The sequence below is a fragment of the Maniola jurtina genome, chromosome 2 (genome assembly GCF_905333055.1).
Source record: "Maniola jurtina chromosome 2, ilManJurt1.1, whole genome shotgun sequence".
NCBI classification, from domain to species: domain Eukaryota; kingdom Metazoa; phylum Arthropoda; class Insecta; order Lepidoptera; family Nymphalidae; genus Maniola; species Maniola jurtina.
In genome coordinates this window covers 2,388,507-2,416,317 of record NC_060030.1, presented here as the reverse complement: position 1 = coordinate 2,416,317, position 27,811 = coordinate 2,388,507, and the positions used below count along the sequence as shown (strand labels likewise).

Here is a 27,811-nt window from a genome sequence, read left to right as displayed (position 1 = left end):
CACTGAAAATAGGCTTTTATAGGGAGTCTAGACAAGTACAGAAATGTGTGAATGAAATTAAGCCAAAATTCTCAAAAACTGAGTTCGAAAATTCGCAAAAACTCAGGGGCATTTCACGTCAAGCGGACAACCAAAAAAAAGTGAGGTCGTGAATTTTGTTTATACTCTGGTCAGTTATACTTCTAGTAGACGTGGATATATACACACAATGTTTTTTTCGTATGATGCTTTATTGCTGAGTTATGAGCTTTTAAAAATTTACTAAGAATGAAGTCCGTTATTTTTGGATGCTTATTATTTGTAATAGTTCATTTGTAAAAAAAACTAAAAAGCATTGTTTATTATAGTTAAAAAGTTGAAATTTTTATTTTTTGTATCGAATTCTAAATTTAAATTTTTTTACGTATAGTAAACCGGAAGTGAACATTTCAAATCGATATTTGAGTAACTTGGCCAAAATAAAAAAATTTTTTTTTTACCGTGAATTAAAGCTTACATGTACTTATTTTTCACCAAAAAAAATTGTAACGTGATGTCTAATAGTTTAGGACTTAGAGTGGTTTTATTAATTGAGATTGAAACAGTATTAATTAAAATGGAGTGTTTTATTTTGTAACTAGCTGATGCCCGCAGCTTCGCCCGCGTGGATTGGTCAGATCCCCTACAGCATCAGGATTGAGGAGCTAGAATCCAAATTTTTTATGAAACAATGTCACAAAGTTCCTCTATCGATTAAAAAAGAAATGACGCAAATCGGTTCAGAAATCTCGGAGATTTCGGTGTACATAGGTAGAAAAACACAACTCCCTTTTTGAAAGTCGGTTAAAAAAGTAGCCTATGTTACTCCCTGGTCAATTCTCTACTTGTCTGTGAAAATCCCGTCAAAATCGGTTCAGCCGCTCCGAAGATTAGCCTTTTCAAACAGACAGACAGACAGACAGACAGACAAAAAATTTAAAAACGTGTGATTCAGTTATAGTATCGTTCAAATAACCATATGACCTTAATATGCGGTAGTTATTTCGATGTTACAGACAGACACTCCAATTTTATTTATTAGTATAGACTAGCTGATGCCCGCGACTTCGTCCGCGTGGATTTAGATTTTTAAAAATCCCGTGGGAACTCTGACTTGCCGGGATAAAAAGTAGCCTATGTTACTCTGCGTCCTTTCAAGTATCTTTATCTTTATGCTAAAAATCAAGTTGATTGGTTGCTTAGTCAGGGCGAACAAATCTTGTGGGAACTTTTGATTTCCCAGGACAAAAGTGGTCTATCCGTAATAGCCCATCCCCGGGATACAACGTGTTTCTCTACCACGTAAAAACATTTAAACGGATGATCCTTTAAAAATCCCGAGGGATCACCAGGATTTAGGAATGCAATTCCTTACAGCATCAGGGTTGAGGAGTTGGGTCCTCGAGGTCAAAGCCAAAAAGTTTACCTGTTATAGATACCTTCCATATCAATTTATAACCGTCAGTTTCCAAATCCCACCAGCTTTAGTGATCGGGTCTCCTGCAGCATCAGGATTGAGGAGTTGAAATCCAAATTTTTTATGGAACAATGTCGCAAAGTTCCTTTATCGATTAAAACAAATTACGCAAATCGGTTCAGAAATCTCGGAGATATCGATGTACATAGGTAGAAAAACACAACTCCTCCATTTTTGAAAGTCAGTTAAAAAGTAGCCTATGTTACTCCCTGGCCAATCCTCTACTTGTGTGTGAAAATCCCGTCAGAATGGGTTCAGCCGTTCCGAAGATTAGGCCATTCAAACAGACAGACGAACAGACAGACAAAAATTTTAAAAACGTGTGATTCAGTTATGGTATCGTTTAAATAACCATATGAGCTTAATATGTGGTAGTTATTTCGAAATTACAGACAGACACTCCAATTTTATTTATTAAGTATAGATTATATTTTATTTAAAAAATCTTTTATTTTTGTATATTTCATGTTAGAATGAATGAATAAATTATTCATAGCGTAGTATTTTAGCATGTTAGTGCATAAACCTGACTGCTTAGAAAGTGCTCATAGTTATATCTATGTATTCTATATGCTCTAAGTCCTAAACTATTAGACACCACGTTACAATTTTTTTTGGTGAAAAATAAGTACATGTAAGCTTTAATTCACGGTAAAAAAAAATTATTTTTATTTTGGCCAAGTTACTCAAATATCGATTTGAAATGTTCACTTCCGGTTTACTATACGTTAAAAAATTTAAATTTAGAATTCGATAAAAAAAATAAAAATTTCAACTTTTTAACTATAATAAACAATGCTTTTTAGTTTTTTTTACAAATGAACTATTACAAATAATAAGCATCCAAAAATAACGGACTTCTTTCTTAGTAAATTTTTAAAAGCTCATAACTCAGCAATAAAGCATCATACGAAAAAAACATTGTGTGTATATATCCACGTCTACTAGAAGTATAACTGACCAGAGTATAAACAAAATTCACGACCTCACTTTTTTTTGGCTGTCCGCTTGACGTGAAATGCCCCCTCAGTGTCTATAGCTATGGCTATACAGGCGGACAGCAAAAATTCAAAATATTTTTATTCAATTAGACTTTTACAAGTTCTTTTGAATCGTCAAAAGCATCTACCACTGGTTCGGAATGCCTTTCCTACTGAGAAGAACCAACAAGAAACTCGGCGCTTGCTCTTTTCAAAGATCTGCATTTGGACTTTGAACTTACTGCAAAATTGCAGTTGAAATGCAGTTTTACTGCAGTTGACACAACTGCATGGCAACTGTCGAACGACCGTACAGTCCGCGTGCATGCGGCGTGCAGTTCTAATACGTGCATTTAGTGTGGACTGCACAGTTGGTTTAACTGCATCTCAACTGCGGTTTTGCAGTCCAAAACGCAGGCTATTATATCGTGATGCACGTCGGTTCTGTCGTCAGACGGTTTATTTATGGTCTAAGTTTCAGGAATTCAGAATTTACACCCATTTACATGATAAATCACGGTTTGGTGTCGCCCCTCGTTCTGTGTAAATAAATGCTCCTTTGTCTGGCTCCGGGTGAATCTATCCCTTGCTTCTAGCGAAATTGTAGAGCTGTCTCTTTCAAAATGTTCCTTACGGAAAAGGATGGCCATTCGGCTGATTGAGTTGTACACAATCACTAAACTAGATAAAATTACTAATTTATGTACAGTGTACTACTTTCCTTTTCATAATGATCCGCGCGGAAAAGGATAGCACCACACTTAAACCTGTCAATTTAGAAATTGAGTACGACATAAATAGCCACAATTCTAATAGCACACAATCTCTGAACTTTATTGTCAGGTTTGTAATTTGAGTTTAGAATATTTAATATATTGGTTAATTTACCAAATCAACTATTGCTAGTACGTAAAAGGCTAATTCCGTTTAGCCACCCTAAAACAGCCAACCTAGGGTTATACTCGGTGTCTGAATATTCACCATGGACGTAACCAATCTCCTTGACAGTGGATAGATCATCATTAAAGGCCAATTCACACCAATTGCGTATGCAGCACGTACACGTGACACGTGCGTAGTGAAGCGCCTGAATCCGTAGACATAACTGCATGCATTACGTCTACGCGAACGTTCACGCCACGCAAGCGGTATGCCATGTTTCATACATTTCCATACATTACAACGCAATGGTACGCGCTACGTGTACGTTTACGCAGCCTGTGTGAACGAGCTGTTAATGCCGATTTGATTCCGAGTATACAGCCTCGGGTGGTTGATTTAGGGTGCATAAATGGAACAATTCACCTAAAACTGCAAATCCCATATCGGATTACTGTCACAGTAGGCTCTTTGACGTAAAGAATTCTGTTTGTACATTGTTTTAGATTAGTAACACCTCTTGGTAACTTTAGTTTAAATTAAAATGTCATTTTGCTATTTGCTCCTAGTTGTGTTCACTTCGGGAGGGATCACCAATAAATAAAAAACTATTTATAATTTTCCACAATTGTTTTATTTCGTCACATAATAAATAACCGCAATTTTCTATTACAACAATACTATTACATCACAAATAACTTATAAATTAGCATACATGTGTAACTATGTAATATGTATTTACATCAGTAATTTAATGCAAAAGGTAGAAGATAGAATAATATTTTTTTTTCATTCATTTTAGGCAAACGCTTGACCACAATACACATGATGGAAAGTGATGATGTGGCCTAAGATGGGACGCGTTTACCTAGAAAATGCCTATTCACTCTTAGTTACTTATAGCAAGAGGCCTATGTCAAATGGAGTCCCAGGCAGTAACCACAGAATAACACCTTCCAGGTACGTAAAGGCTCACTCCGCCAAAACGTTTTACTCCGAAATTAAAAATCCGAGGAACATCCTAGATATATAATATCTATGACTACTTCGAAACGTATTTTCATGAGTTCCGATCGGAATAGTGTGTATTCGCCCTTAGGATTTATTATTAACTAGCTGATGCCCGCGACTTTGCGTGGATTTAGATTTTAAAATCCCGTGGGAGTTTATTTCCCGGGATTAAAAGTAGCCTACATTTCTCTCCAAGTCCCTAACTATATCCATGCGAAAAAACAGTCAGATCCATTGCTACGTTAAGGTGTGATTGAAGGACAAACATACTTTCGCATTTATTTCGCCTTGAAAACTGTTTTTAATATTTTTAACATAAGTAGATATGTATTTGTGAAAATTTAAATCTAATGGCAGATCCACTATATTTACACTAATTAATAAATAATAATAATAATAAATAAATAGGTAATTGAGAATCTTTTACTATAGCAATAAAGTAGGGGAAGGGGGACAAGGCACTAAGACTTAAGATTATTTAATCTCATAAATTGCCTGAATGGTACACTAACGTCTCCTTATCAATATTATATAGAACACTTTAAGAATGACATTGCTTTTTTAGTATTTATAATTTTTACGATAGTGTTTTAGCCACACTGAAGGAAGTTTCTGAACAATTTTTAAATACAAGGAATACTTTAAGGAATTCCTTCATTTTCCCTAAACCAGAGTGAGGGAACTCTCGGTTTGATCCTGAATCGACGATATATCAAATGTACGAGTAAATAGGCTTCTTCTCTCTGGGCTGGTTTCCGCACTTAAACGTTTCCGTCTGTTGTGCGTTTAAATAGTCTATTTAAACGCACAACAGACGGAAACGTTTAAGTGTAAGTATCTATAATAGTTGTGCGAGTAAATAGGCTATGCGCGTCGTGAAATCAAAGAAAAAGAGTCGTTGCATAGCCTACCTAATGTCAAACCCTAACGCCTGCCCGTGACGTCGAAGCCTTGACGTTTCCTAACTATCGTGAACTGTGCCTAGACTGGTATTTCTGTTCACTTGTCGGCGATTTTGAACACAGTGTCGAGGTGGTCCTTGTGGTAGTCCAACTCCTCGGTCAGCGCCATGGCCAGCGTGTGCGGCGTGATCTCCGTTTCCAGGTAATCGCGGAGCAGAATCTGTAAACAAACTACTTTACTGTTTTGGTAATAAATACGAGTAATTCGCTGCGCATGAAAATTCCGCTATGTGAGAAAAAATCACATGTTTTCAGGCAATTATCAAAAAAAATTTTGAAAAAATTATACTTTTACATCAAAATCACACCACTAAAAAGATTATCCCTTTAACTAGCACATACGCTAAAGACTGGGCATTTTCGTGCTTTTAAAATTGAACAAAATAACACATCTAAAATGAAAATTCTAAAAAAACAACGAATTTTGTACGCGCTGCGACGGTATTTCAATTGAATTTATTTATTTAACCTGAGACAAACGCACCGAATTTGATATGTTAATGAAAGTTACTTCATGAATTCGTATAAAAGCTAGTTACTAAAAATCTGTCAAGTATGAGTTTCACTCGCCCATGAAGATTTCCATATCATCGTACAAGTTATAACTTTTAAATTTACATGGCAGCCATTTTTTATTATGTAAAAATTTCAACTCTACTTATTACGGCTGAGGCTTAGTAATAGAGTCCCGTTGGCACCCTTCGAGTACGGAACCCTAAAAACAGTAAAATACTCGCGTACTTGTGGCGGTATGGAGCCCCCGTGCCTCAGCAGGCCGTGCCGGAGCCCCGTGCCCGCGTGTCTGCTCAAGGGGTCGGCCGCGAAGTGTTTGCGCCACACGGCCCACGCCAGCGCTCGGGAGATGAGGTACGAGTAATACTTCGCGCCGTAGCCGATCAGGTGGCTGAAGCGGTGCTGCCACGCCTAAAAAACGCGAAATTTGTATTTTGCAGTTATCTGGATCGAAGGACCAAAAGTACGACCATACACGTGCAGCTTGAAATCATGAGTGACCGCTTCAAACTGTGACTCCGTTTGTGTGTATGTGTGAGATGCTAACACCCATAATTTAAAGTACGAGTAATGTCTATGGTCCGACTCAGTTCGGAGCGAACAACTATACTCATCCTATAACTACTCGCTGAAAATGGTTAACGCCCACTGAGTTTTTGTCTTTGTCATTTGTATGTGATTACGTGACGGAGAGAGCCCTGTGCTAACTTCTCTCCGTGGATAGAGTATAGGAAAGTTACCGTGTTATCGACGTAGGGCAGGCCGTAGTACTGCTTCTGCACCTGGCGCAGCACGAGGCTGGTGTCGCCGCACTGCGCCGCCTTGGGCCCGTGGTACTGCTGGTCCAGCGCCGAATAGAACACCTGCCGTGCCAAAGAGTTCGTTTCATAGATAAATAATGGTACTGATTCTGAGCACAACTAAATTTCAGAGTATTTGCATCCTTTTCTTACCTATGTAATAAGAAAAGGACAGACAAACCTAATTTAATTAGAACTGTCAAATCTCGTAACTTTCGATACCAATCGTGAGCCTATTGTTTCAATTTGTAGTGCGCTAAAATTAAGAGTATTTATATTTTTATTCATTTTACGTCCTTTATTAACAATATCAAAAAAAAAAGATGCAGATACTCTAAATTAAGTTTAGTGGAAAACCATTAGAATCGACGCATTTGACTATATTGTGTCAAACGTTCTAACTGTAGGTATACTTAACTCCGAAAAGTTGAAAATGCGTAGCCGGGATCGAACCCCCGACCTCCCAAATAAAAGGCAGACGTCTTAGGCTGTGACGGCTTTATGCACATAGCACCGCACCGCGGAGTTATGTGCGTTTTAAATAATAAAGTTAAACAGCACTAAAACCCAATTAAGGTAATTGCTATTTGACAAATCGCAAAAATGCTGTACTTTGAAGTAAATTGTTTATTTTTCTAAAGCATTAACAGCTATTAAATACATGCAATTAAAAACTTCAGTTTGTGAAGATTATAAGTACCTCTTTTTATTTAGTATACATTATCCCAATAAAAAAAAAAACCAAGTTGAAAACATTGCTGTTCGCAACTTGTTCTGTAAAAGTTTTCTTTAACATCTTGATACTTTGAAGCCAACCTCCAGAAAATGATATGTTTAGGTTTAGCAATCAATTTTAACTGTTAGTTTTATACTAAATGTTTTTCGTTTCTTAAATAATCTAAAACTAACCAAAAAACTTCCTGTGCTATTTATTTTCTTGCAGGCGCTCTATGGAATTCAGTGTCCACTGGACTGTCATGGCGGAAGGACTGTGCGCGTCATTTCGTCGCAAAATATTATTTAAAATGAATTTAAGCTTATTATTTTTGAATGAAAGTTGTGTTTATAATCGTTGAAAAATAAAATAGGGATTTTTTCATTTCTAAATGAAGCCTGCTTATATACTAAATTTTATTCTAAAGTTACGGTTTTACCAGGTAAATACTCGGAGGTTGTCATAGATTATGATGACAGATAGTAAGTGTTCTAAATAGGTATTATACCTATTACCTATGTTAGGAGATAGCGCGCCTCGTTCCGGGTGCCGTGTTCCGAAATGGATTTCGTAGTAGTGCAAGTTTGGTGCAAGCCCCACATGACGGAGGGGTATGCGTCAGGCATTTCCTGTGTACAAAAAAAAGACCTATATTTCGGATCCATATTTCATCACTGACAATATGCACTATTCAAAGACTGTTCTTCAAGCATTGAGGAATTTTGGACAGAGACATCTCGAAGGTTCCCGAAGGCTGCCTGAGTTAGATTTGTCGGCTAGCTAGCTTTTTTCGAAATTGGACTTACTTAGCTGGATTGTGTGTTAGAGCTTTCTTATGAGATATTATATGTACATAATATAACCATGGGTCTCATAAGAAAGCTCAGATTCATGCTGCGGGCAATGGGGAGAGCCTAAAGGTTGGAACGCCATTTCGGCGGCCGTGTTTCCTGCCATATATACCTTAGATACCTGCAAGCCAAGAGTGAATAGGCATCTTCTAGGTAAGCGTGCTCCAACTTGGACCTCATCATTGCTTTCTTTAAAGCATGATTGTCGTCAAGCGCAAGCGCAAAGATTCAGGCGGCGCAAACCCGTAGCATGTGGAAGACCCTATTAAAGACCTATGTTCACTGTGGACGTCTGTCGGTTGATGTTGATGATTATGTCTTTAGTGCAAGTAGTTCAGTAGTTTCAGAGTTTATCGATAACAAACAAACAAACCTTTCCTCTTCATAATATATGTAGTTAGTAGCGCAAACTTGGAAAAAAATCTCGTGGACACTCTTTGATTTTCCGAGATAAATGTCATTTTACCTGACAGCCCTAATCATTTTTATCACTGATATTAATAACTAATTCATAACCGTTAAACCTATGTGTCAAAATCTCGTTTTTCTAGTCGAGTTCCGTAGGCTCTTTGAACCCACTGCATTATTATCCCAAGAAAACCTACCATTAGATGTAGGAATAATGGAAAGAGGTCACAACCCTCAGCAATAAAGAATACGATGCGGAGAGAGATGTCACTCTCAAGGTCTTTAAATGTATCCATGCAAAAAACCACGTCGACTGGTTGCTCCGTTGCAGCGTGATTGAATATTAAACCAACAAACACACTTTCGCATTTGAAATATGGCCAGTGATTATAAGAAACAGTTTAAATCTCTCTCTGCTCTCTGAGAGACGTTAGGCAAAGTGAACACGAATTATGACACTTCTGTGTTCTTATACAAGCTTAGGTCTCTCAATTTTGTCAATTAATGTCAAATTTCTTTCTCAGATCAAAACCTAGTAAGTGGTTTAAATTCAAAAGAAGTTTAGGCCGTAGTTCTTTCTGGTCCAATGCGGAATGGCATACTTCACACACCTTTGAGAACATGGAAAACTTGCAGGTATGCAGGTTTCCTCACGACGTTTTCCTTCGCCGTTAAAGCAAGTGATATTAAATTGCTTAAAACGCACATAACTGAAAAGTTAGTAGTGCGTGATTCCGGGATCGAACCCCCGACCTTCGATTAGGAGGCGGACGTTCTAACCACTAGGCTATGACAGTTTTTAAATTAAAGGGGTTTAAATATTTTAGTGTGAAGACTGGCCAACACATTTATTCATTACATGTGCATCATTTTCTTTTTTAGGGTTCTGTATCTCAAAATGAAAAACGGAGCTCTTAAAGGACCACTTTGCTGTCTGTCCATTTGTCCGTCCGTCCGTCAAGAAAACCTATACAGTACTTCCCGTTGATCTAGAATCACGAAATTTGTTCTCGGATTTATTCCTTTACTTGGGCTATGAGAGTTGAGACCTATCTACCTGCCCATAATTCTAGGTTAACGGGAAATACCCTATCGGTTTTCTTGACAGACACGACAGACGGACAGACGAACAGAAAGACAGACAACAAAGTGATCCTATAAGGGTCCCGTGTTTCCTTTTGAGATATGGAACCCTAAAAACATTATGTAAGTATGCAAAGTATTTCCCTTGCAAACCATATTTTAACAGTTGACATGTAGAGGTCATTGACTTTTCCTATCTTACTTTTAAGTTTTAATGCATTATTAAGTATTTACTGTTTTGACATGGTATTTAGATAATAGGTGATATTTAATTTATTTAATCTAATTCCTTTTAAAAACTTAGTAAGGCGCATTAATCTATAAAAACCTAGCCAGTTCAAAGACTTACTATGTTTTAAAATGGTCAAAGCGACTTACTAGCTTTTAATTTTACTTTAATGTGGGTGTCCTTACAATACAACGGGACATACTATGAAAGTTAGGCTTATGACATAAAACGATTTTCGGAAAAATGACATTTACTTTGTTTTGATATGGGGCGGTCGATATAATTAGGTACTAGGGTAAAGGCTCGAGTAAATGAACAGATTGGACGTTTTTACATGTATTAAGAGCTGGAATAAAAAACCGGCTGATATACCTTTTTTAAATATTTTCTTACAAATTCTTACACTTTTTTCAATTTCAATTTCAAAACCGTGTTCCGTTCAAACCGTTCAAAAGTGCGTGTGCGTGCGTCCATGTGTGTGTGTGAGTGTGTTGTATGTTTGTACGAGTGTTTGTGAGTGTGGTATTGCGTTGTATAACCACATGAGTAGCGAACAGAGTCAAAGCTTCATACAAGCGCGCTACGATAGGTACACTACTACAAGCTTGAGGCGCGTGTGTGCGTGAGCACAGGCGCTACGTCGCGTACGGAGAGAAATCGGTTTATACCGGCTCGGCCTGTGCTCAAGTTCAGGGGCTGCAGTACACGTCGCGCGTCGTGTTTTCATTTAATTTAATGTTAATGATAATAATTTAAATAGTGTTTAAAATCTATTTTCTTGAACTGTCATAGATTTTGTTCAAAATCAATATCTGAGGATCCCTAGGATCACAAAACAGGAAATTGTTACCAAAATTTAAAAAAATCGACGCCATTTTGAAATTCTTTGTTAATTGACCGATTTCGTTCAAAATCGATATTTAGAGCTCCCTGGGATCACAAAATAAGAAACTGTTACCAAAATTTAAAAAAGTCGACGCCATTTTGAAATTCTTTGTTAATTGACCGATTTCGTTCAAAATCGATATTTAGAGCTCCCTGGGATCACGAAATAAGAAACTGTTACCAAAATTTAAAAAGTCGACGCCATTTTGAAATTCTTTGTTAATTGACCGATTTCGTTCAAAATCGATATTTAGAGCTCCCTGGGGATCACAAAATAAGAAACTGTTACCAAAATTTAAAAAAGTCGACGCCATTTTGAAATTCTTTGTTAATTGACTGATTTCGTTCAAAATCGATATTTAGAGCTCCCTGCAATCACAAAATAAGAAACTGTTACCAAAATTTAAAAAAGTCGACGCCATTTTGAAATTCTTTGTTAATTGACCGATTTCGTTCAAAATCGATATTTAGAGCTCCCTGGGATCACAAAATAAGAAACTGTTACCAAAATTTAAAAAGTCGACGCCATTTTGAAATTCTTTGTTAATTGACCGATTTCGTTCAAAATCGATATTTAGAGCTCCCTGGGATCACAAAATAAGAAACTGTTACCAAAATTTAAAAAAGTCGACGCCATTTTGAAATTCTTTGTTAATTGACCGATTTCGTTCAAAATCGATATTTAGAGCTCCCTGGGATCACGAAATAAGAAACTGTTACCAAAATTTAAAAAAGTCGACGCCATTTTGAAATTCTTTGTTAATTGACCGATTTCGTTCAAAATCGATATTTAGAGCTCCCTGGGATCACGAAATAAGAAACTGTTACCAAAATTTAAAAAAGTCGACGCCATTTTGAAATGCTTTGTTAATTGACCGATTTCGTTCAAAATCGATATTTAGAGCTCCCTGGGATCACAAAATAAGAAACTGTTACCAAAATTTAAAAAAGTCGACGCCATTTTGAAATTCTTTGTTAATTGACCGATTTCGTTCAAAATCGATATTTAGAGCTCCCTGGGATCACAAAATAGGAAACTGTAACCGAAATTTAAAAAAGTTGGCACCATTTATAATTCTTTCTAAATTGACTGATTTCGTTCAAAATCGATATTTAGATCTTTTGATCGATATTTAAACTAGGCAATCACAACAAAAACAAACTTTACCATCTTGTTGAACAAATAACTATTGTTAATTAAATTGTATCCTCCAGTGCCAACCCTACCAAAATAGTTATAAAATTTGCTCGCTTCTTAGAAGCTTTGCCTCTGTTTGCTACTCTGTGGTATAACACCATGTTAGTAAATCTTAGTATATTTTTAACCGACTTTAAAAAAAGGAAGAGGTTCTGAATTTGTCGGTATCTTTTTTTTTATGTATGTTCCCCGATTACTCAAAGACGCCTGGACTGATTTGGATTTTTTTTTGTTTGATAGGGTATACTTTGCAAGTGGTCCCATATAAATTTGGTAAAGATCTGATGAATATCTTTGAAGATGGAGAACAGAACTCCTCAATGGATAAGAGCAAATTCAATTTTTTTTAAATGTATGTTCACCGATTGCTCAAAGACGCCTGGACCGATTTGGAAATTATTTTTTTTTTGAAAAGCTAGGTATACTTTGCAGGTGGTCCCATATAAATTTGATGAAGTTCTGATGAATATCTTCTGAGATGGAGAACAGAACTCCTCAATGGATAAGAGCAAATTGCTCGCGATCAGTGTAATTGCTTAGTAAACAGTAGGGTTTTAGCTGGGCATGGCATATTATTATAGTACAGTGGGGCCACTAAAAATTTTGAAATAAAAAATTTTCAAAAGAAAAATAAAACCGACTTCAAAAACCACAATAACTTAAATTATTTTTTACTTTTTAGTGTTTGTGATTTTGAAATCGGTTTTATTTTTCTTTTGAATTTTTTTTTTATATTTATTCTGGTATTCTTCTTTCTTGGATATGGATCCCTCTTGGGTATCCCCATTTCTCTCTGTCTTTGGTACTATCAAGCTAATTTTCTCTCGCGATTTGCACAATAGCATTAGACCAACGCGTCTTCGGTCTACCTACCTGTCCTTCTTTCATCTGTAAAAATCGATACAATATGACCATTTGCATTGCAGTTTTAGGGCATGTCTCAAGGTGTCTGTAGGCTTTGTCTTTTTTCTTATGTCTTCAATTCTCACTTTGAATATTTTTTGCTTAATTTATGCAACTTGCCATCGCCCTTTAGCAAGTTACTATTTCTTTTTATATTCTTTGTCTGGACCCATGTTTGGCTGGCATAGGTAAGGCATGGCAGGATGCATGTATCTATAACGGATCTTTTAAGATGTACTGGGTAAGCTCCTTTCATTCTTTCCTTTTGTGCCCAGTAAAACAAGCATACTCGGGCTACTTTGAGAACCCATTAGCAGCTAACAGCAAGGCCTGGACTCCAATTTTTATATGTGGAAGCTGTATTTCCTCGTTGCGTTTATGAGCAAATAAGAATAGTTAACTACTTTTACTAAAAAAAAATTTTATTATTTGGCGCGAACCATCTAAACACCATGATGATTATTATTTCTGCGTTGTGAATATTACCAGAAGAAACAGCAAAAAAATTGTTCCAAGCGGCTCTATTGTAACTTGCAGTCTGCAATTTGAACGATTCTGACTTCTGGTGATAAATCTGTACCTCAGCCCCAACCCAGTACCTCTAATCTACCATTTCAAGAACTTTCAGAAGGTAGTGACGATGTAGTGACTTTTTTACATCTCAACTTAGACCATTCAATCAAAATTATTTGGATCACTTAATGAGAGATCTTAGATTGTCTAAAAAGCATCAGAACATGTGGCTTCTCGGCTCAAAGGAACAAATCTGATAACATCAGACACTTGTGTTACGGTATATTATTCTCACTACTCTTAACACATTCAGTAGCTGATGTTGCACTTCCAGCGACTTGGATGCAACAAGGGCGTTAAGTTTCATTTTCTCTGTAGTCATTTGGACTGTTTTCCAGAAAATTTAGGTGACTTTCAAACTAAGATAACTATACCAAAGGGGATAATATCATATGAAAGGGCTCTATTATACATTCTAAAACAGGTTTTATTTATTATTATTATGTAAAAGAGTTTTTGATTTATCGCGCAAAATGTAGAAAAAAATATACAATAAGTCAAAAACTGAAAATCTGACATTTTTTTTTAATTCCAAGCCGAAAATATACTTAAGAATTTATTAATAGGAATCGAGAGTTTATGCACTAGATAGAGTTCGTTCATTCACTGAAATTTCCAGTTCATTTACAGGCAATTTATCCTTTTGTTAAATAAAATAATTTATAATAATTAATACCACGCATTTTATTTGATTTTTTGATATACTGTGTACAGATACACAAAAAATAAAAATTATATATAGAACAATTCTCATATATCTTAATTTTAGGTGAAAGTCAGGGTAATCCTTATTCGTTCATGTACTGGATCTTTTACCCTCCTACGTCAAAATACTAAAAGTCCGCGTAAATTTCGCAGATTGAAATGTCTGCTTGATTAATTGTCAATAGAGGGTCATGACATGTCAAAATTGCTAGTTTGAAGGTGAAATCGTCTAAGTCATTCGAGATGGTTTTCCTCTTAATGCCGACAGATAGCGATGGATATAGTAAAATTGTTTTTTTGTCGCTCGGTGTTTTTAACATTGTACTATATTTATATTCGTTAACTCTAAATTTTTTCCTCTTTCATTTAATATCCCACTCGATACAATAGCAAAAAAAAAAATTTGAAGACTTTTTTGTATGTAACTTTTTTTCGTATAAAATGTAGCCGTATGTATGTATTTTTGTATGTAATGTATTACATATATGTAATAACGAATTGATTGACACCTCATTCATTAAAAATGGCCCAGTAATTTAGGCGTTACGGTGGAACACACAGAATCCGATGCAAACATACATACGTGTACATAGCCTTTCCTTTTGCCTTTCTCGGGTATAATTAAATATTACTTTGCTCTAACGTCGAAAGAAAACATCATGAGGAAACCTGCATGCCCGAGATATTAGCCTCTAGGTTGCCTTCCAAATAGGAGGCGACGCCTTAACCACTATGCGATCACAACTTTTTCATCTGTATCTTCTAATGTTTAAACTTGGCTTTCGACACACGACCATGTGTCTCGATTTTTTTGATTCTCATGATACCATAAAAGTATCACGTTCAAAAATTATATCTTACATTAGGTACAAGTGGGTAAATAAGTAGGTAGTTAAAAGTCTTATAGTTCTTCTATATATTGCATTATGCAGTTGTTATCGACGATGCAATTTAAAGTAGTACAGCGCCATCTATGTTTGGTTCAGTGCCAACAAAATAAATACTACGCAGATAATTAATTGAATAATTTTATTTCTCTTTTACTCTGTCTCGTATTAGTCTTGGGTCAAAAATACGCGCTCATCATCATGATCAACCAGAACAACAAACAAGATAAAGTTGAAAACTAAAACCCGACTGCGATCGTCCTGATAAACGCTGAAATATTAGATACAATTGTTTTTTTTCGCTTGCTATATTTTAACATTGCTGTAATTGATATTTTTGAGCTCTGAATTATTTCCTCTTTCATTTGACATCCCACTCGATATAATAGCAAAAAAAAATTTGTGGAGACCTCCATTTTTTTAATGTAACATCCGTTAGGTCAATTTTTTCCGAATAAAATATAGCCTATGTCATCCGGACTTTTACAACAAATCAATTGACACCTCATTCATTAAAATCGGCCCAGTAGTTTAGGCACTACGGTAGAACACACAGAATTAGGATACAAACATACATACACACATACATACAATACATAGACTGCTAAAATCATAACACTTCCTTTTGGCTTTGCCGCAGTCAGGTAAAAAATAGAAATTATGTTTAAAGTTTAAACAGTAATAAAAGAACATTTTAAAAGCGTCAAACCTACCTGCAACTGCATTTCACTAGCGCCAAAGAGATGTTTGGAGGCACAGAGTCGCTGTAGCATGTCTTCCGGCATCGGAGCGCCCGTCTGGAAGTGACGCGCGAACCGGCGGACTACCTGCAAACACATACAAAGCATTATGCTCCGAGTACTCCGGCTACATTAACGGGAAACGCTGTTGACAAATACATCAATGGCCGTCAACCGTAGGTGTAGCGCCATGACCTAACGCGATAATTTTACAACGGCATTCATATTGCCGTTTGGCGTTAGACGATTTCAACCCCAATTCAATTGGCATTAGACGGATTGGTGGGACAGTACTCACGTCGGGACAAGCGGCGAAGTGCTCCATGAGCACGGAAGGCAGCTCCGCGAGGTCGGTGGCGCACCTGGTGCCGGCCACGTGCTGGTGGGCGGCGCGCGCCAGCATGGAGTGCAGCGCGTGGCCCACCTCGTGGAACAAGTTGTCTACCGCGCCGGGGCCAAGTAACGCTGGTCCAGACCTGTGGCCACCGCTGAGTGATAGCATCACCACTACAATCGGATTCTGTTCATAAAAAAAGTTCTGTCATCGGGAGCAAAAGCATTGACAAAAAGCTTCTACGCGTAAGTAAAATTTACTAGTTTATTTAAAATATAGAAAATCTTTCTATTTACACTTCAAAAGTAAAGCCAACGGGGTAAGAAAAAGAATGTAAACAAACTGATAATATGATTGCGTACGAGAGATACGGACAGAGATAATATAATCACTCGATTTCGCGTGTAACTTGGTCACAGTCAGTTTACCTATTTTATCTCGTCTCGTTGGCCCCGCTTTAAGTTGATTACCTGATAGGAGCCATCGGGCAGCAGTTTCCCGCCCTGTATGGTGAAGTGGCAGTCCTGGTGCGGCTTGCCGGGTCTCTCGTACAGATCGCAGTAGATGTGGCCCAGCAGACCTTCATTCTCTGCGACCACCGCTAGTTTATACACGTCCGGTGACCAGGATTCACCTAACAGCAAGTTTTCTACTATTAATCTGTACTGCACAAGCTAAATAGTACAATGTCGCATATCCGATTAAGGACATAAGCCATAACAAACAATCCTTCGCGTTGTTTGCGTGAAAGATGTAGATTGTTGGTACTGCACAAGCTAAATGGTACGATGTCGGGTTGGGGCATGACCCGACCATAGTAAAAAAAATCTAAATCCTTCGTGTTTTTAGGGTTCCATAGCCAAATGGCAAAAAACGGAACCCTTATAGATTCGCCATGTCTGTCTGTCCGTCCGTATGTCACAGCTACTATTTTCCGAAACTATAAAAACTATACTGTTGAGACTTGGTAAGTAGATGTATTCTGTGGATAGATAGGTCTTAAAAAATGATATTTTTGCGCAAATAGTTTGCGCGAGAGACTCTGCCAAAGTAGTAAAATGTGTGTCCCCCCTCCCCCCCTGTAACTTCTAAAATAAGAGAATAATAAGAGAAATTTCTCCCAAAACTTCAGGTCTTTTAGATCTGGGGCCCCTGGAGGTTTTATCAATTACTTATTTTTGGGTCTTAGAAATATACCAGCAAGAAACAAACGTTATTTGAAGGTTTCAAATTCTCGTCAATACCTGGCAACATCTGTTCAGACTGTAAAGTAATGCCATAAAGCTCTTGGCAAAGCATGTTGAGGCCTTCCATGCAGGCTCCAAGCGAGAAGTACGGGTTGAAGTCAGAGGATGCTACGTTGAGAAGTTGTGTCTTTGCTTTATGTGTGAAGTAGGGGGTGTCCCAGCACATAAGGGATTTCTGGGAAAGGCACATCAAAGAAAAAAGATTATTATCATGGAGTCATCATCATCATCAACTCATCGCCGCTCACTACTGAGAACAGGTATCCTCTCAGAATGGGAGGAGTTTAGGGCTTTAGGCCATAGTCTGACTATATAAGCCATAATAGACTGAGGATTTTAGATCATTGTAATAATTAATCGAATTACTATAATCTCAATGGTTGTAATAGACTTGATTTATAGTATTTTTGCTGCAATAGTGCATTTTTCGTCAGCTTAAGTATAAGCTAATCAGATGGGCATGAAAAATGTAAAATGGAAGTGATTTAATCATAAATAGGGTACATAGAAAAAATGAGGGCTAATAGGATGGCAATGTATGGGCATGTAATGCGGAGGGAAAAAATCATATCACAAGAGGAATGTTTTACATGCACGTGGAAGGAAAAAAGATGAGAGGAAGACTAAAGAAAAGGTGGATAGATTGCTTGAAAGAGGATGTTGTGCCGACCCCACAAAGGAAGAGCAAAATAAGGGTATATAGAGTACCTGGTAAGGTGTTTCCTTGCGCTTCATGCCGGCCATGGCCTCAAAGTCAATGTTGGCGCGGTCGTGCAGGTTGTCCGACAGGATGTCCAGGAACTGACGCACGTTGGAAGATGTCTCCATCGTGCTCGCCTTTATTGCTCTATGGAACGGACATTTGTTGTTCATAGAGCTATAATGATTAATTTTGATAGAGAGGTCTCATGATGGACCTCTAGGTGGGAATCTATAAGTGGAAAGTGTTCATAGTTTTTTTTTCTTGTTATTTTTAGTGTGCTACTTAACCCTGGTAACAGATCAAAGTTATTTGGAGCACGCTCGTAAGTGTCTAAAGAGACGCAAATCCCGTCCCGCATTTCTGTGTAGCGGTATCACTTAACACATCAGGTGACCCGACCCGCCTGCTCATTTTCTCACTACTTTTATTTTAAAATATTGTAGTCTGTGCCGCTACGGATGACACACACACGCAAGCGTACGAATTTCTCTTCACTTTTTACAGTAGTTTATGACACCGTTGCATAATAGGGGTTATTAAAACATGAGTGTGAGTTTAAAAAAGTTTCACCTGTCTGCGTAGCACTGGAAGCCACATAAATCCGCTAGTTGATGCCTCGCTTGTAGAGTAGCACACAGTAGCTTTTCTTGCTTGTTGTCAGGCGCGAGGTACAAGCGGTAAGCGGTTTCGCGCGCGGCCGCCTCACCGCACTCCGCGTACACCCCGCTTACCATTACGTGGTCGCCTTCTGAACTGAAGCTGGAACATAAAATTATACACGAAAAACATAGAATAACGTGTCTTAGAATTTTTCTCTAACAAAAATAATATAATTAATCTCAAAATAGAGAAAAGGCCAAAACCCGAAAGGTCAACCATTTAAGCAGGACAGCACTATTGTTGCACCTTCTGCTCACAAAATCATTGTACTTATTCAGAGAGGAAAGAGGAACTTATTCATCTAGTAGATGTAGTGTGTAGATTATGAAGCATGTAACAGAAAAACGGCTAATATTGTATTATTATGTGGAATAGCCAACTGTACCACGCTCTTGGATTTGGCCGCATCTGCCATGAACTGTAGTCCCGTCTGAAGAGCGCCACAAGCCTCTGCCGTAGTCCATCAAACAGCTGTATGCCACTTTGCTCTAAAGTACTAACCTAGTTATCACTTACAATTGCCTCACATTCTGTGGGATGGCCGACCGTGGCACCCTCCTGGGTTTGGCCGCGCCTGCCATGAACTGCTGTCCAGTCTGCAGGATGAGGTCGTTGAGCGCCACGACCCTCTGCCGTGGTCCATCAAACAGCTGTATGCCGCTTTGCTCTAAAGTACTAACCTAGTTATCACTTACAATTGCCTCACATTCTGCGGGATGGCCGAACGTGGCACCCTCCTGGGTTTGGCCGCACCTGCCATGAACTGCTGTCCAGTCTGCAGGATGAGGTCGTTGAGCGCCACGACCCTCTGCCGGGGTCCATCAGGCAGCTGTATACCACTTTGCTCAAAGTCGAAGAGAAAAAGCTCTGCTAGGTGTCTATCGCCGCAAGTGCCGCGTTTGACCGAGTCCCGTAAAGCTTCGTATAGGCCTTTGTGTGTGTTTAACCTAGAAAAAAAAACTGGCATTCAGTGGGGCTGTCTATAGAAGTGAAAACTTGAAATTATGAAATAAACGTGGCTTTTTGAATTTTTAAATTAATTGAACTATCAAAAATTATACATTTACAGTGCATAAGTAAACAATAGCAAAAACGAAGACAGGTGATAGTACTGAATCTGATGATTACTTATAAAACTTGTATATTATAAAAGTTTGCAAATAAAACATCTGACTGACACTAGAGGTCAACGAAAATTGTTGTGGGCATTGACCCCGCGGCACTTATCTATACATTGCAGTATACATTGCATGTTTCAAAAATACTAAATCACTAAAACTACAAGTATAAGTCAATTGCATTAATTGCATATCATACATGCAATACGTCATACTTACAGCAACAGATATACTTTCTTTTATAAAACAAAATCGCAGCTTACCTACACCAACCAGCTCCAGACCTAAAGCAAGCAAACCCAGCATAATCTAGGCATCCTCATCAATTTCCGATATTTATACTGAAATACACTTACTTTTCTACAACCCCGCTAACACTAATACAGGCTTCTTCGGCCGCACTCGCAAAGTGCGGTTGCGGATGGGCGATCCGCACAAACTCCGCCAAATCCGCAACTTTGCACAGGGTGTCCGACAGCTCGTCAAATATGTCCACCATTGGCCGCGTGGGGTTGGACGTGGCTTCATCTATTAGCCTGTCCGTGGCTGCTATTGCCTGCTCTTTGAGTGTGGTGAAACCTTCAAAGCTTGTTAGCTCTGGTTTGTTGAAAAGACCCTGTTGAGTGTTGTAAGAAATTTTTAAATATTTCAGTTTTAGGATTCCATAGTTGAAAAGGAAAAAAGGATCCCTGATAGGGTCACATCATTGTCTGTCTATCAAGATGATGCCTGCGGCTTCGTTCGCGTGGATTTAGTTTTCTGAAAAATCCTGTGGGAACTCTTTGTTTTCCAGGACAAAAAGTAGCCTATGCCAGTCCCTGGAATGCAAGCTTGTACCATGTTGAAATCAGCAAAACAAGTTTTGAAAAGCTGGCCAATAGATAGACAGACAGGATGTTCTCAATTAGTTGCCTATTTTTTTTTACATAATATTTAACTAGGTGATGCCTGCAACTAAACCCTACAAAATTTTTTTTTTTTTTTTTTTTTTTTTTTTTTTTTTCCAATATGTCCATCTGCGATCGGCCCTCCGGCCATAATCAGATGTGGGGAGTTGTGAAAATTGTTAATTGGTTTAGGGGGCATTCCAATAAATGTCCTCCCCTTTCGTGCTATAAATTATGGAGCCTCATCTCTCGTCCAATTGCAATATGTGCCATCTTTTAAGGCGTTTCGTGTTGGGGTTTACAAGCAATTTCTGTGCCAGTGTGTTAGGATGTTTTTCCAGTCTAAGTTTGTACTTTTTGGAATACTTGTTCACTTCCTCTTTGACTGTTGGCATTTCTAGGTATCTGTGGATTTCATCATTTCGTGTAAACCATGGTGCTCCAGAGATTGCTCTTAATACGATATTCTGAAACCGCTGAAGTATCTCTAGGTTGGAATTGCTTGTTGATCCCCAGAGTTCTATTCCATATGTCCAGATGGGTTTAATTATGCACTTGTAAACTAGGAGCTTGTTTGTCAGTGATAGTGTTGATTGTCGACCAATTAGCCAATACCAGCTTTTATATTGAAGATTTAACTCTTTTCGCTTTGATCTTAAATGATTTGCCCAAGTGAGTCTTCTGTCCAAATGAAGGCCCAGGTATTTAACATTGGTTTCAGTTGGTAGTTCTTGGCCACCCATTGTTACTGATGGACAATTGCCTTTTCGCAAAGTAAATGTGATATGTTTTGATTTGGTGACACTGGGTTTAATCCGCCACTTTGTAAGCCATTGATCGATTTTATCTATTTGTGTTTGTAATTTTTGGGATGCTTTCTCGGGATTTTTATCACTTGCAAGACATGCTGTGTCATCAGCATATGTTGCTGTTTCAACGTTTGGCGTGGACGGCAGATCAGCTGTATAGATAGAGTAGAGGACTGGTCCAAGCACAGAGCCTTGTGGTACTGACGCTTTGATTTCATAGATGTTGGATAGCTCATCTTCAAATTTAACTTGAAATTTCCTTTGGGTTAGGTAAGATTTCAAGACCATGTATATAGAATTTGGGAGTGAGATTTTGAGTTTATATAATAGCCCCTCATGCCAGACTCTATCAAAAGCTTGTTGTATGTCCAAAAACACTGCCGAACAGTATTCTTTTTTTTCTAGAGCCTCTCTTATCTTGTGTGTTACTCTGTGGCCTTGTTCAATGGTAGAATGTTGTTCACGGAACCCGAATTGATGATCTGGTATTATATGCGCTTCCTGTAATATTGGTTTCATTCTGTTTAGAAAGGTTTTTTCGAATACTTTTGATAATATTGGGAGCAAGCTAATCGGTCGGTATGAACTGGGTTCTGTAGGTATTTTGCCAGGTTTCGGTATCATACAGATATGTGAGAGTTTCCAGATTTTTGGGTAGTATTGCATTCTCATAATAGCATTAAACAGCATCGTGAGAAAAACAATAGGTTTCCGTGGAAGACGTTTTAGGACTTCACCCGTAATAAGATCGAAGCCAGGGGCTTTTTTGTTCTCTAGATTTTTAATTACTCGGGCTAGTTCTTTTGGCGTAATTAGCTTTAAAGGCATAGAGAGCTGTTGATCGCTATGTATTACGGCTTCAACTTCGGAATCAAACTCTTTACTTGTGGATTTATTTGGTTTAAATACTTCACTCAAGTGTTGCGCAAATAATTCGGCTTTTTCTGTTGGTGTCCGAGCCCAATCACCAGAAGGCAGTTTTAGCGGCGGAATCGACTGCTTGGGTCTTTTAAAAGTCTTAGTGATTTTCCACAGTGAATAGTCATTCTTCCCACTTGCTGATAGATTGGAGAGCTTTTGTTGGAATGCGTCATTTTTACTCTCTGAGATAATTAGTTTGAGTTTCCTGGCTGCTCTATTAAATGCTGTTTTATCTTCAGTTAGTCTGCTTGTGTGCCAACGCCTGCGTAGTTTTCTTTTTTCTTCTATTTGCTCCCGGATTTTAAGCGGAATATTATAAGTTCTTTTAGACTTTGTTAGATCAGGAGTTGATCTCCAAGCAGCTTCTTGTATTTTGTTTGTAATATAAAACGTCGCCTCATCAATGTCTTCTTCCGATTTTAAGCGCACTTTAAGGTCAACCTCACTAACAAGAAAATCAGAGAACGCTCTCCAGTCTGTTCTATGGTTATAAAGTGTCATTTGTTGTTCCCTTTGGATTGCAGTTGTACTGAGAGTGCCTATAACTGGTGAGTGGTCCGATGTCGTATCAAGGCAAGATTCCACAATGAAATGCATATGAGAGAGACCTTTGAAGATGAAAAAGTCCAATAAGTCAGGTGTCTTATTATGATCTGTTGGCCAGTAGGTTGGTTCACCTGTGGATAGGGCAGTCAAATGGAGCTTGTCCACGCATTTTTTTAACTCTCTACCTCGTGTAGTGATTAATCTGGACCCCCAGAAAGTGTGTTTACTATTCCAGTCTCCCCCGCAGATATACCTGTTTCCTATACTATTGAAGTACCGTGTAAAGTTCTCTTCCTTAACTTTGTTGGGTGGGGGGCAGTAAACAGCACTTATATTTATAGGACCCATTTTATCTTCAACTGTGACAGTAGTGGCTTGCAGATAGTCTTCCTTATATTGGCTATGGACATGATGTTTGATGTTACTTTTAATGATTACTGCTGTTCCTCCATGTGATCTTCCGTCAGGGTGGTTTGTTGTATATACGCAGTAATCTTTAAGCTTAAAGCACGCTCGGTCATTGAGGTGTGTTTCAGATATTAGAATAGCATCTATTTTATTCGCCTTTATAAGTATGTCTAGCTCTTCTTTATTAGGTAGTAAGCCATTAATGTTCCAAGTTGCAATCCTTAGGGAACCTATTAGGGTAATTTATTGAGCAGTGTAGTGATGAGACTCATCAGAGTTCCCATGTGCTGAAGTAGTTGGTCTATCTTTTCTGCTTGTTTGATGATGAGACTCTCTAGTTTATCTTTTGGCTGTGAATCATTTGATTCAACATGTCTACTCTCAGCTTCTGCGTTGGAGTGTGTGGGCTGTGACTTTCTATTGTCAACGTGATATTTTGAATTTTCTTCGAAAGTTCTGTTTTTTAATTTAGATTGGGTCCTCACTTTTTCACTATAAAGTTGTGTTTGGGGTTTCCGAAGTTCCAGTGGGTCCTTGTCTTTCTCTGTTAAGGTTGTCTTGTTGTTGCCACGTACCTGTTTCTTAGTATGTGTTTCGTGATTTCGTGGCTTTTGTATTTTCCTTGACAATATTTCCTTATATACTTTACAACCTTTGTAGCTTGCAGGATGACTTCCAGTACAGAGGCAGCATGTTGCAGGTGTATTAGCGCTCTTGGTACATTCTGTAGTTTTATGAGGGCCGGCGCATTTTACGCATCTGAATGGTCTCATACAATTATTTTTGGTATGCCCGTACTGTTGGCACCTTGTACATTGTGCTATAGTAGTTTGTCTTCTAGGGTCTTCTATTGATACTTTTTGGTTATATATGTACTGTATTTCTTTAAGGTGTTTGTTATTTTCGTGTGGTATTATGTTAACAAAAAATGTGTTGAGAGGAATTTTTGTGCCTTTTTTCCGTGCAGTAACGATTTCTCCCTTTACTTGATTTCCTGTAGACTCTATTGCCTCAATTATAGCTTCTTTAGGTGTGCTGAAGTGTAGATTTTTAATGACTATCCTTTGGCATCTCTCATCTTTTCTAGTAAAGGTATGGCCAATGAGGTTTCGTTTTCGAATGTGATCAATTATTCCTTTATATTTCTCAATTGATTTTGATGTTATGATAAGTTGGTTTTTAGATACAACTTTATATGTATAATCATCTTTGTTCACAACTTCTTCAATGAGTTTTGAGAGTTCCTGTAGGTCATCAATACCATACAAAATGATTGGAGGTGGTTTTGAGAGTTTTTTGTTAGTTTTGGCTGGGGCTTCAGTAAGTATAATATCCTCGTCCACATCTAAAGTTGAAAAACTATTAGATGTTTCAATGTTGTTAGCTGGGTTTTGTTCTATGTTCATGCTTTGTTCTTGATTCTGGGTTTCGTTTCTTTTGATAAATTTTGATGAAGACTCTGTGTTATCTGGTGATCTTATTCTCTTTTGGTTCTGTTCTGGTACTCTTTGCCAAGGTGCATCAGGGTTCGTAATGTGCATACGTTTTTCTTGGGCAGTTAGGGTAATATTTTCGGATAGATCGCCAACAGATTGGCTACGTTCTCTAGTTATAAACATACTTCTGTGAAAGGTCTGTTGCATGTATTTTGGTGTATGTGCCTTTTGAGAGGAGGTTCTGGCTGTTGATGTCGACGGAGTAATTGGATTTACAAGGAAGCTTAGATGGGCAGCTTGCTGGACTAATGTTTGCTTTCCAGTAACATTAACTGGCACAGGAGCCTGGTCACTCACCCCTGTGGAGTCTTCGGTAACATATTTCACACTATCAGGCCCGGATACCTGGTAGCGCCGGGGGCTGGCCGGACTGCATGGCAAATCGCACTCGTTAACTGACTTTTTCATAATTATAAGAGGGGGTTTAGGAAAATTTCTCGTAGCACTTTCCTAAGGCACTACTGCCACAACTTTTTGAGGGGATTTAGTTCCTCAGGGCTTGTGGGAGCCCGGGTACAGGTTATTTGACCGCCGCCTGTTGCTCGGCGTTGTCGGCTCGTTTGGCACCACCCAGGGGACACGTGTAGGGTGGGTCTTAGGATAAGATGGTAAATCCTACGGACGCGAGCGACAGTCGTCCCCCAAAAAACCCTACAAAATGAAAAAAAAAAAAAAACAAAATTCACATGATTTCGATTTTTTTAAAAACCTGTGGGTGGGCTCTTTGATTTTCCAAGCTTTATTATTCTATGTATCTAATTACATAAAAATCGCATAAACAGAAAGCTAGCAAACAGACACATTTTCGCATTTATGATATTATAATATGGAAGTACATATTATAGTTTCTTTGCATAACACTTACCGTCCTCTCCCTCAAAGAGTCAAATATGGGTCTGGAAGTAGGCCTTGTGTTGAAGGCAGTGGCAAGAGGTGACCAGGTGCTGACGCGCCGCCTGCCCGTCACCCACAGTGGTTTTAGCAGCTTCATACTTCACATGCACCTACAACCATTATAATTAATTAATTTTTATATTTAATTACAAACAGTAAAGTGCACATAGTTTTATTAAGAACGACTAGGCACATGTCTATCAGAAGATGACAATGACAACAATATTTTGACACCACACTTTTTGGTGGAGACTTAACAGGGCTCTCAGGGTTTCCACTCGTTTCATACAATCGTAGTTCCAATTTCATTTGAATATTAAGCAACCAAAGTCCATGAAATTTTGCAGACATATTCTAGAAACTAATATCTGTGTCTGTGGTGTTTTAGATTTTTCTAAAAATATGTAGTTTTAAAATTACAGGGGCTCCAAGATTTGTATGAAAATTTTTAAGACCGCGTAACTTTGAAACCGAATATTTTAACAGAAATCTGGAAAACCACAGACATAGTTATTAGTTTCTAGAATATGTCTGCAAAATTTCATGGACTTAGGTTGCTTAATATTCAAATGAAATTGAAACTACGATTGTATGAAACGAGTGGAAACTAGTGACGGAGAGAGCCCTCTTAAATTGTGAGGAAACCACATCTCAAGATAAAATTCTGAATATGAGAAAGCCTCAGAGCATTTGTGTAGTGTTGAAACATTGGTCTGATTTAAAATTACTAACATCTAATAAAATTGTTAACCTTACGAACTTGGAAATTACTCTGAACCTGAGCTACTAGTTCACCTTTAACAGATAGCGGAGGTCAGCTTGCAATCAATCCTTTTAATTAATGAATAAGTACTTATATTTATACACTAGTGCCCTGTTACATAGCTTCTAAATAATAAATTATTAGCACTGATAATGTAACTACTGTGAAGAGATTTAAAAAATAAAAAATAACTGCAGAGCTTTTATGGAAATGCAGCTTAACTAGGGCTATATGGAAATTTCAAATTATAATCATCAACATAATAAAGAAAGAAGTGAAAGGAAGAGGCTAATTTCACTAACCTTTTCAAACGGAAAAATATGCTTTGAGGAATCTAAGACTAAATATGAAATACCTATTCACTAAAAACAGAACATTTTATTTAATTTTCTTAATAATTAATTACCTAAATAATTTTAAAATAAAAATTCACTAGCTAACCACAAAATTCGCTATTTGCCAATGTCAACTTGACAGATGGACAGTAAACACCTGTCGCTGACAGCTACCATAGACCATACCAATAGGTCTGTGACCAAAGAGTATGTAATCACTATGGTGGCGTGGCGCGCTCTTCGAAATGGGCGCACTACTTGAGATGCCTAATGAGGTGGGCTGCGCTCGAGGTGCGATCACTGCTTTAGTGAATGGCAAAGAGTATGTAATGTAATTATTACGGTCAATACTCAATGCCCAATGGTTCCATCGAAAGCGACGGTGTTTAGAAAGAGACTACTATGAAAATCAATAAAAAATATTAAAAGGTTCCTACATCATTCCGTTCTTGTTTAACTAAAAATTTTATCAGTGTAGCCCAAGTACCTACCTTTAAAACAAACTTCTTTGCAAGCAAGTTTGGATTGGCAACGGGACATATCTATGGCAACGGGCTACCATTTTTGAATCATGCTCGTAGGTGCCTTTTTACCTAACTGTAGTTTAATCAGACATGAATCAAGAACCCGCTTATCTTGCAGTTTTTTTTAAGCCGATCTAGTGCCCTGTACCAGTGCTAGTCGGACTCGTACACGAAGGTTTTAATTTGCACGGCAGCCATTTTGAAATTCCTCATCTTGGTGTTTTATTATTGGTTGTTATAATTTTTTTTTCTTTATTTTTTTGGTGAGGGTTTAGCATGGGTTTAGTCTAAGATGACTATGTCACCCCCGTAAGTTCTACAATTATAATGCATACATAAAACATAAAAT

At 37.9% G+C, this 27,811-nt stretch overlaps 1 protein-coding gene and 1 long non-coding RNA gene across 4 annotated transcripts; one reads left to right on the top strand and one right to left on the bottom strand.

Annotated features, from left to right (window-relative positions):
* The first annotated feature begins 1,054 nt into the window (after positions 1-1,054).
* Positions 1,055-20,711, top strand: LOC123878201. The gene is made up of 3 exons (XR_006798787.1): positions 1,055-1,156; positions 20,467-20,469; positions 20,695-20,711. It is a non-coding gene; the product is annotated as an uncharacterized LOC123878201 (long non-coding RNA).
* Positions 3,970-27,085, bottom strand: LOC123878180 (mitochondrial intermediate peptidase). Of its 3 annotated transcripts, none has more exons than XM_045925293.1 (13): positions 26,906-27,085; positions 25,812-25,950; positions 20,236-20,495; positions 19,457-19,708; positions 18,672-18,860; positions 18,107-18,245; positions 17,396-17,573; positions 16,622-16,785; positions 16,116-16,337; positions 15,791-15,904; positions 6,581-6,703; positions 6,069-6,251; positions 3,970-5,487 (listed from the first exon to the last, which is right to left on the bottom strand). In XM_045925293.1, the coding sequence occupies exons 2-13, from the start codon at positions 25,935-25,937 to the stop codon at positions 5,365-5,367; spliced, it is 2,073 nt and encodes a 690-aa protein (XP_045781249.1). In that variant the 5' UTR covers positions 25,938-25,950; positions 26,906-27,085; the 3' UTR covers positions 3,970-5,364. The 3 variants fall into 3 exon arrangements, with proteins under 3 accessions (XP_045781249.1, XP_045781254.1, XP_045781262.1); XM_045925298.1 differs by having other exon boundaries at positions 27,010-27,068; XM_045925306.1 differs by lacking the exon at positions 26,906-27,085 and adding an exon at positions 26,034-26,103.
* Positions 27,086-27,811: the final 726 nt, after the last annotated feature.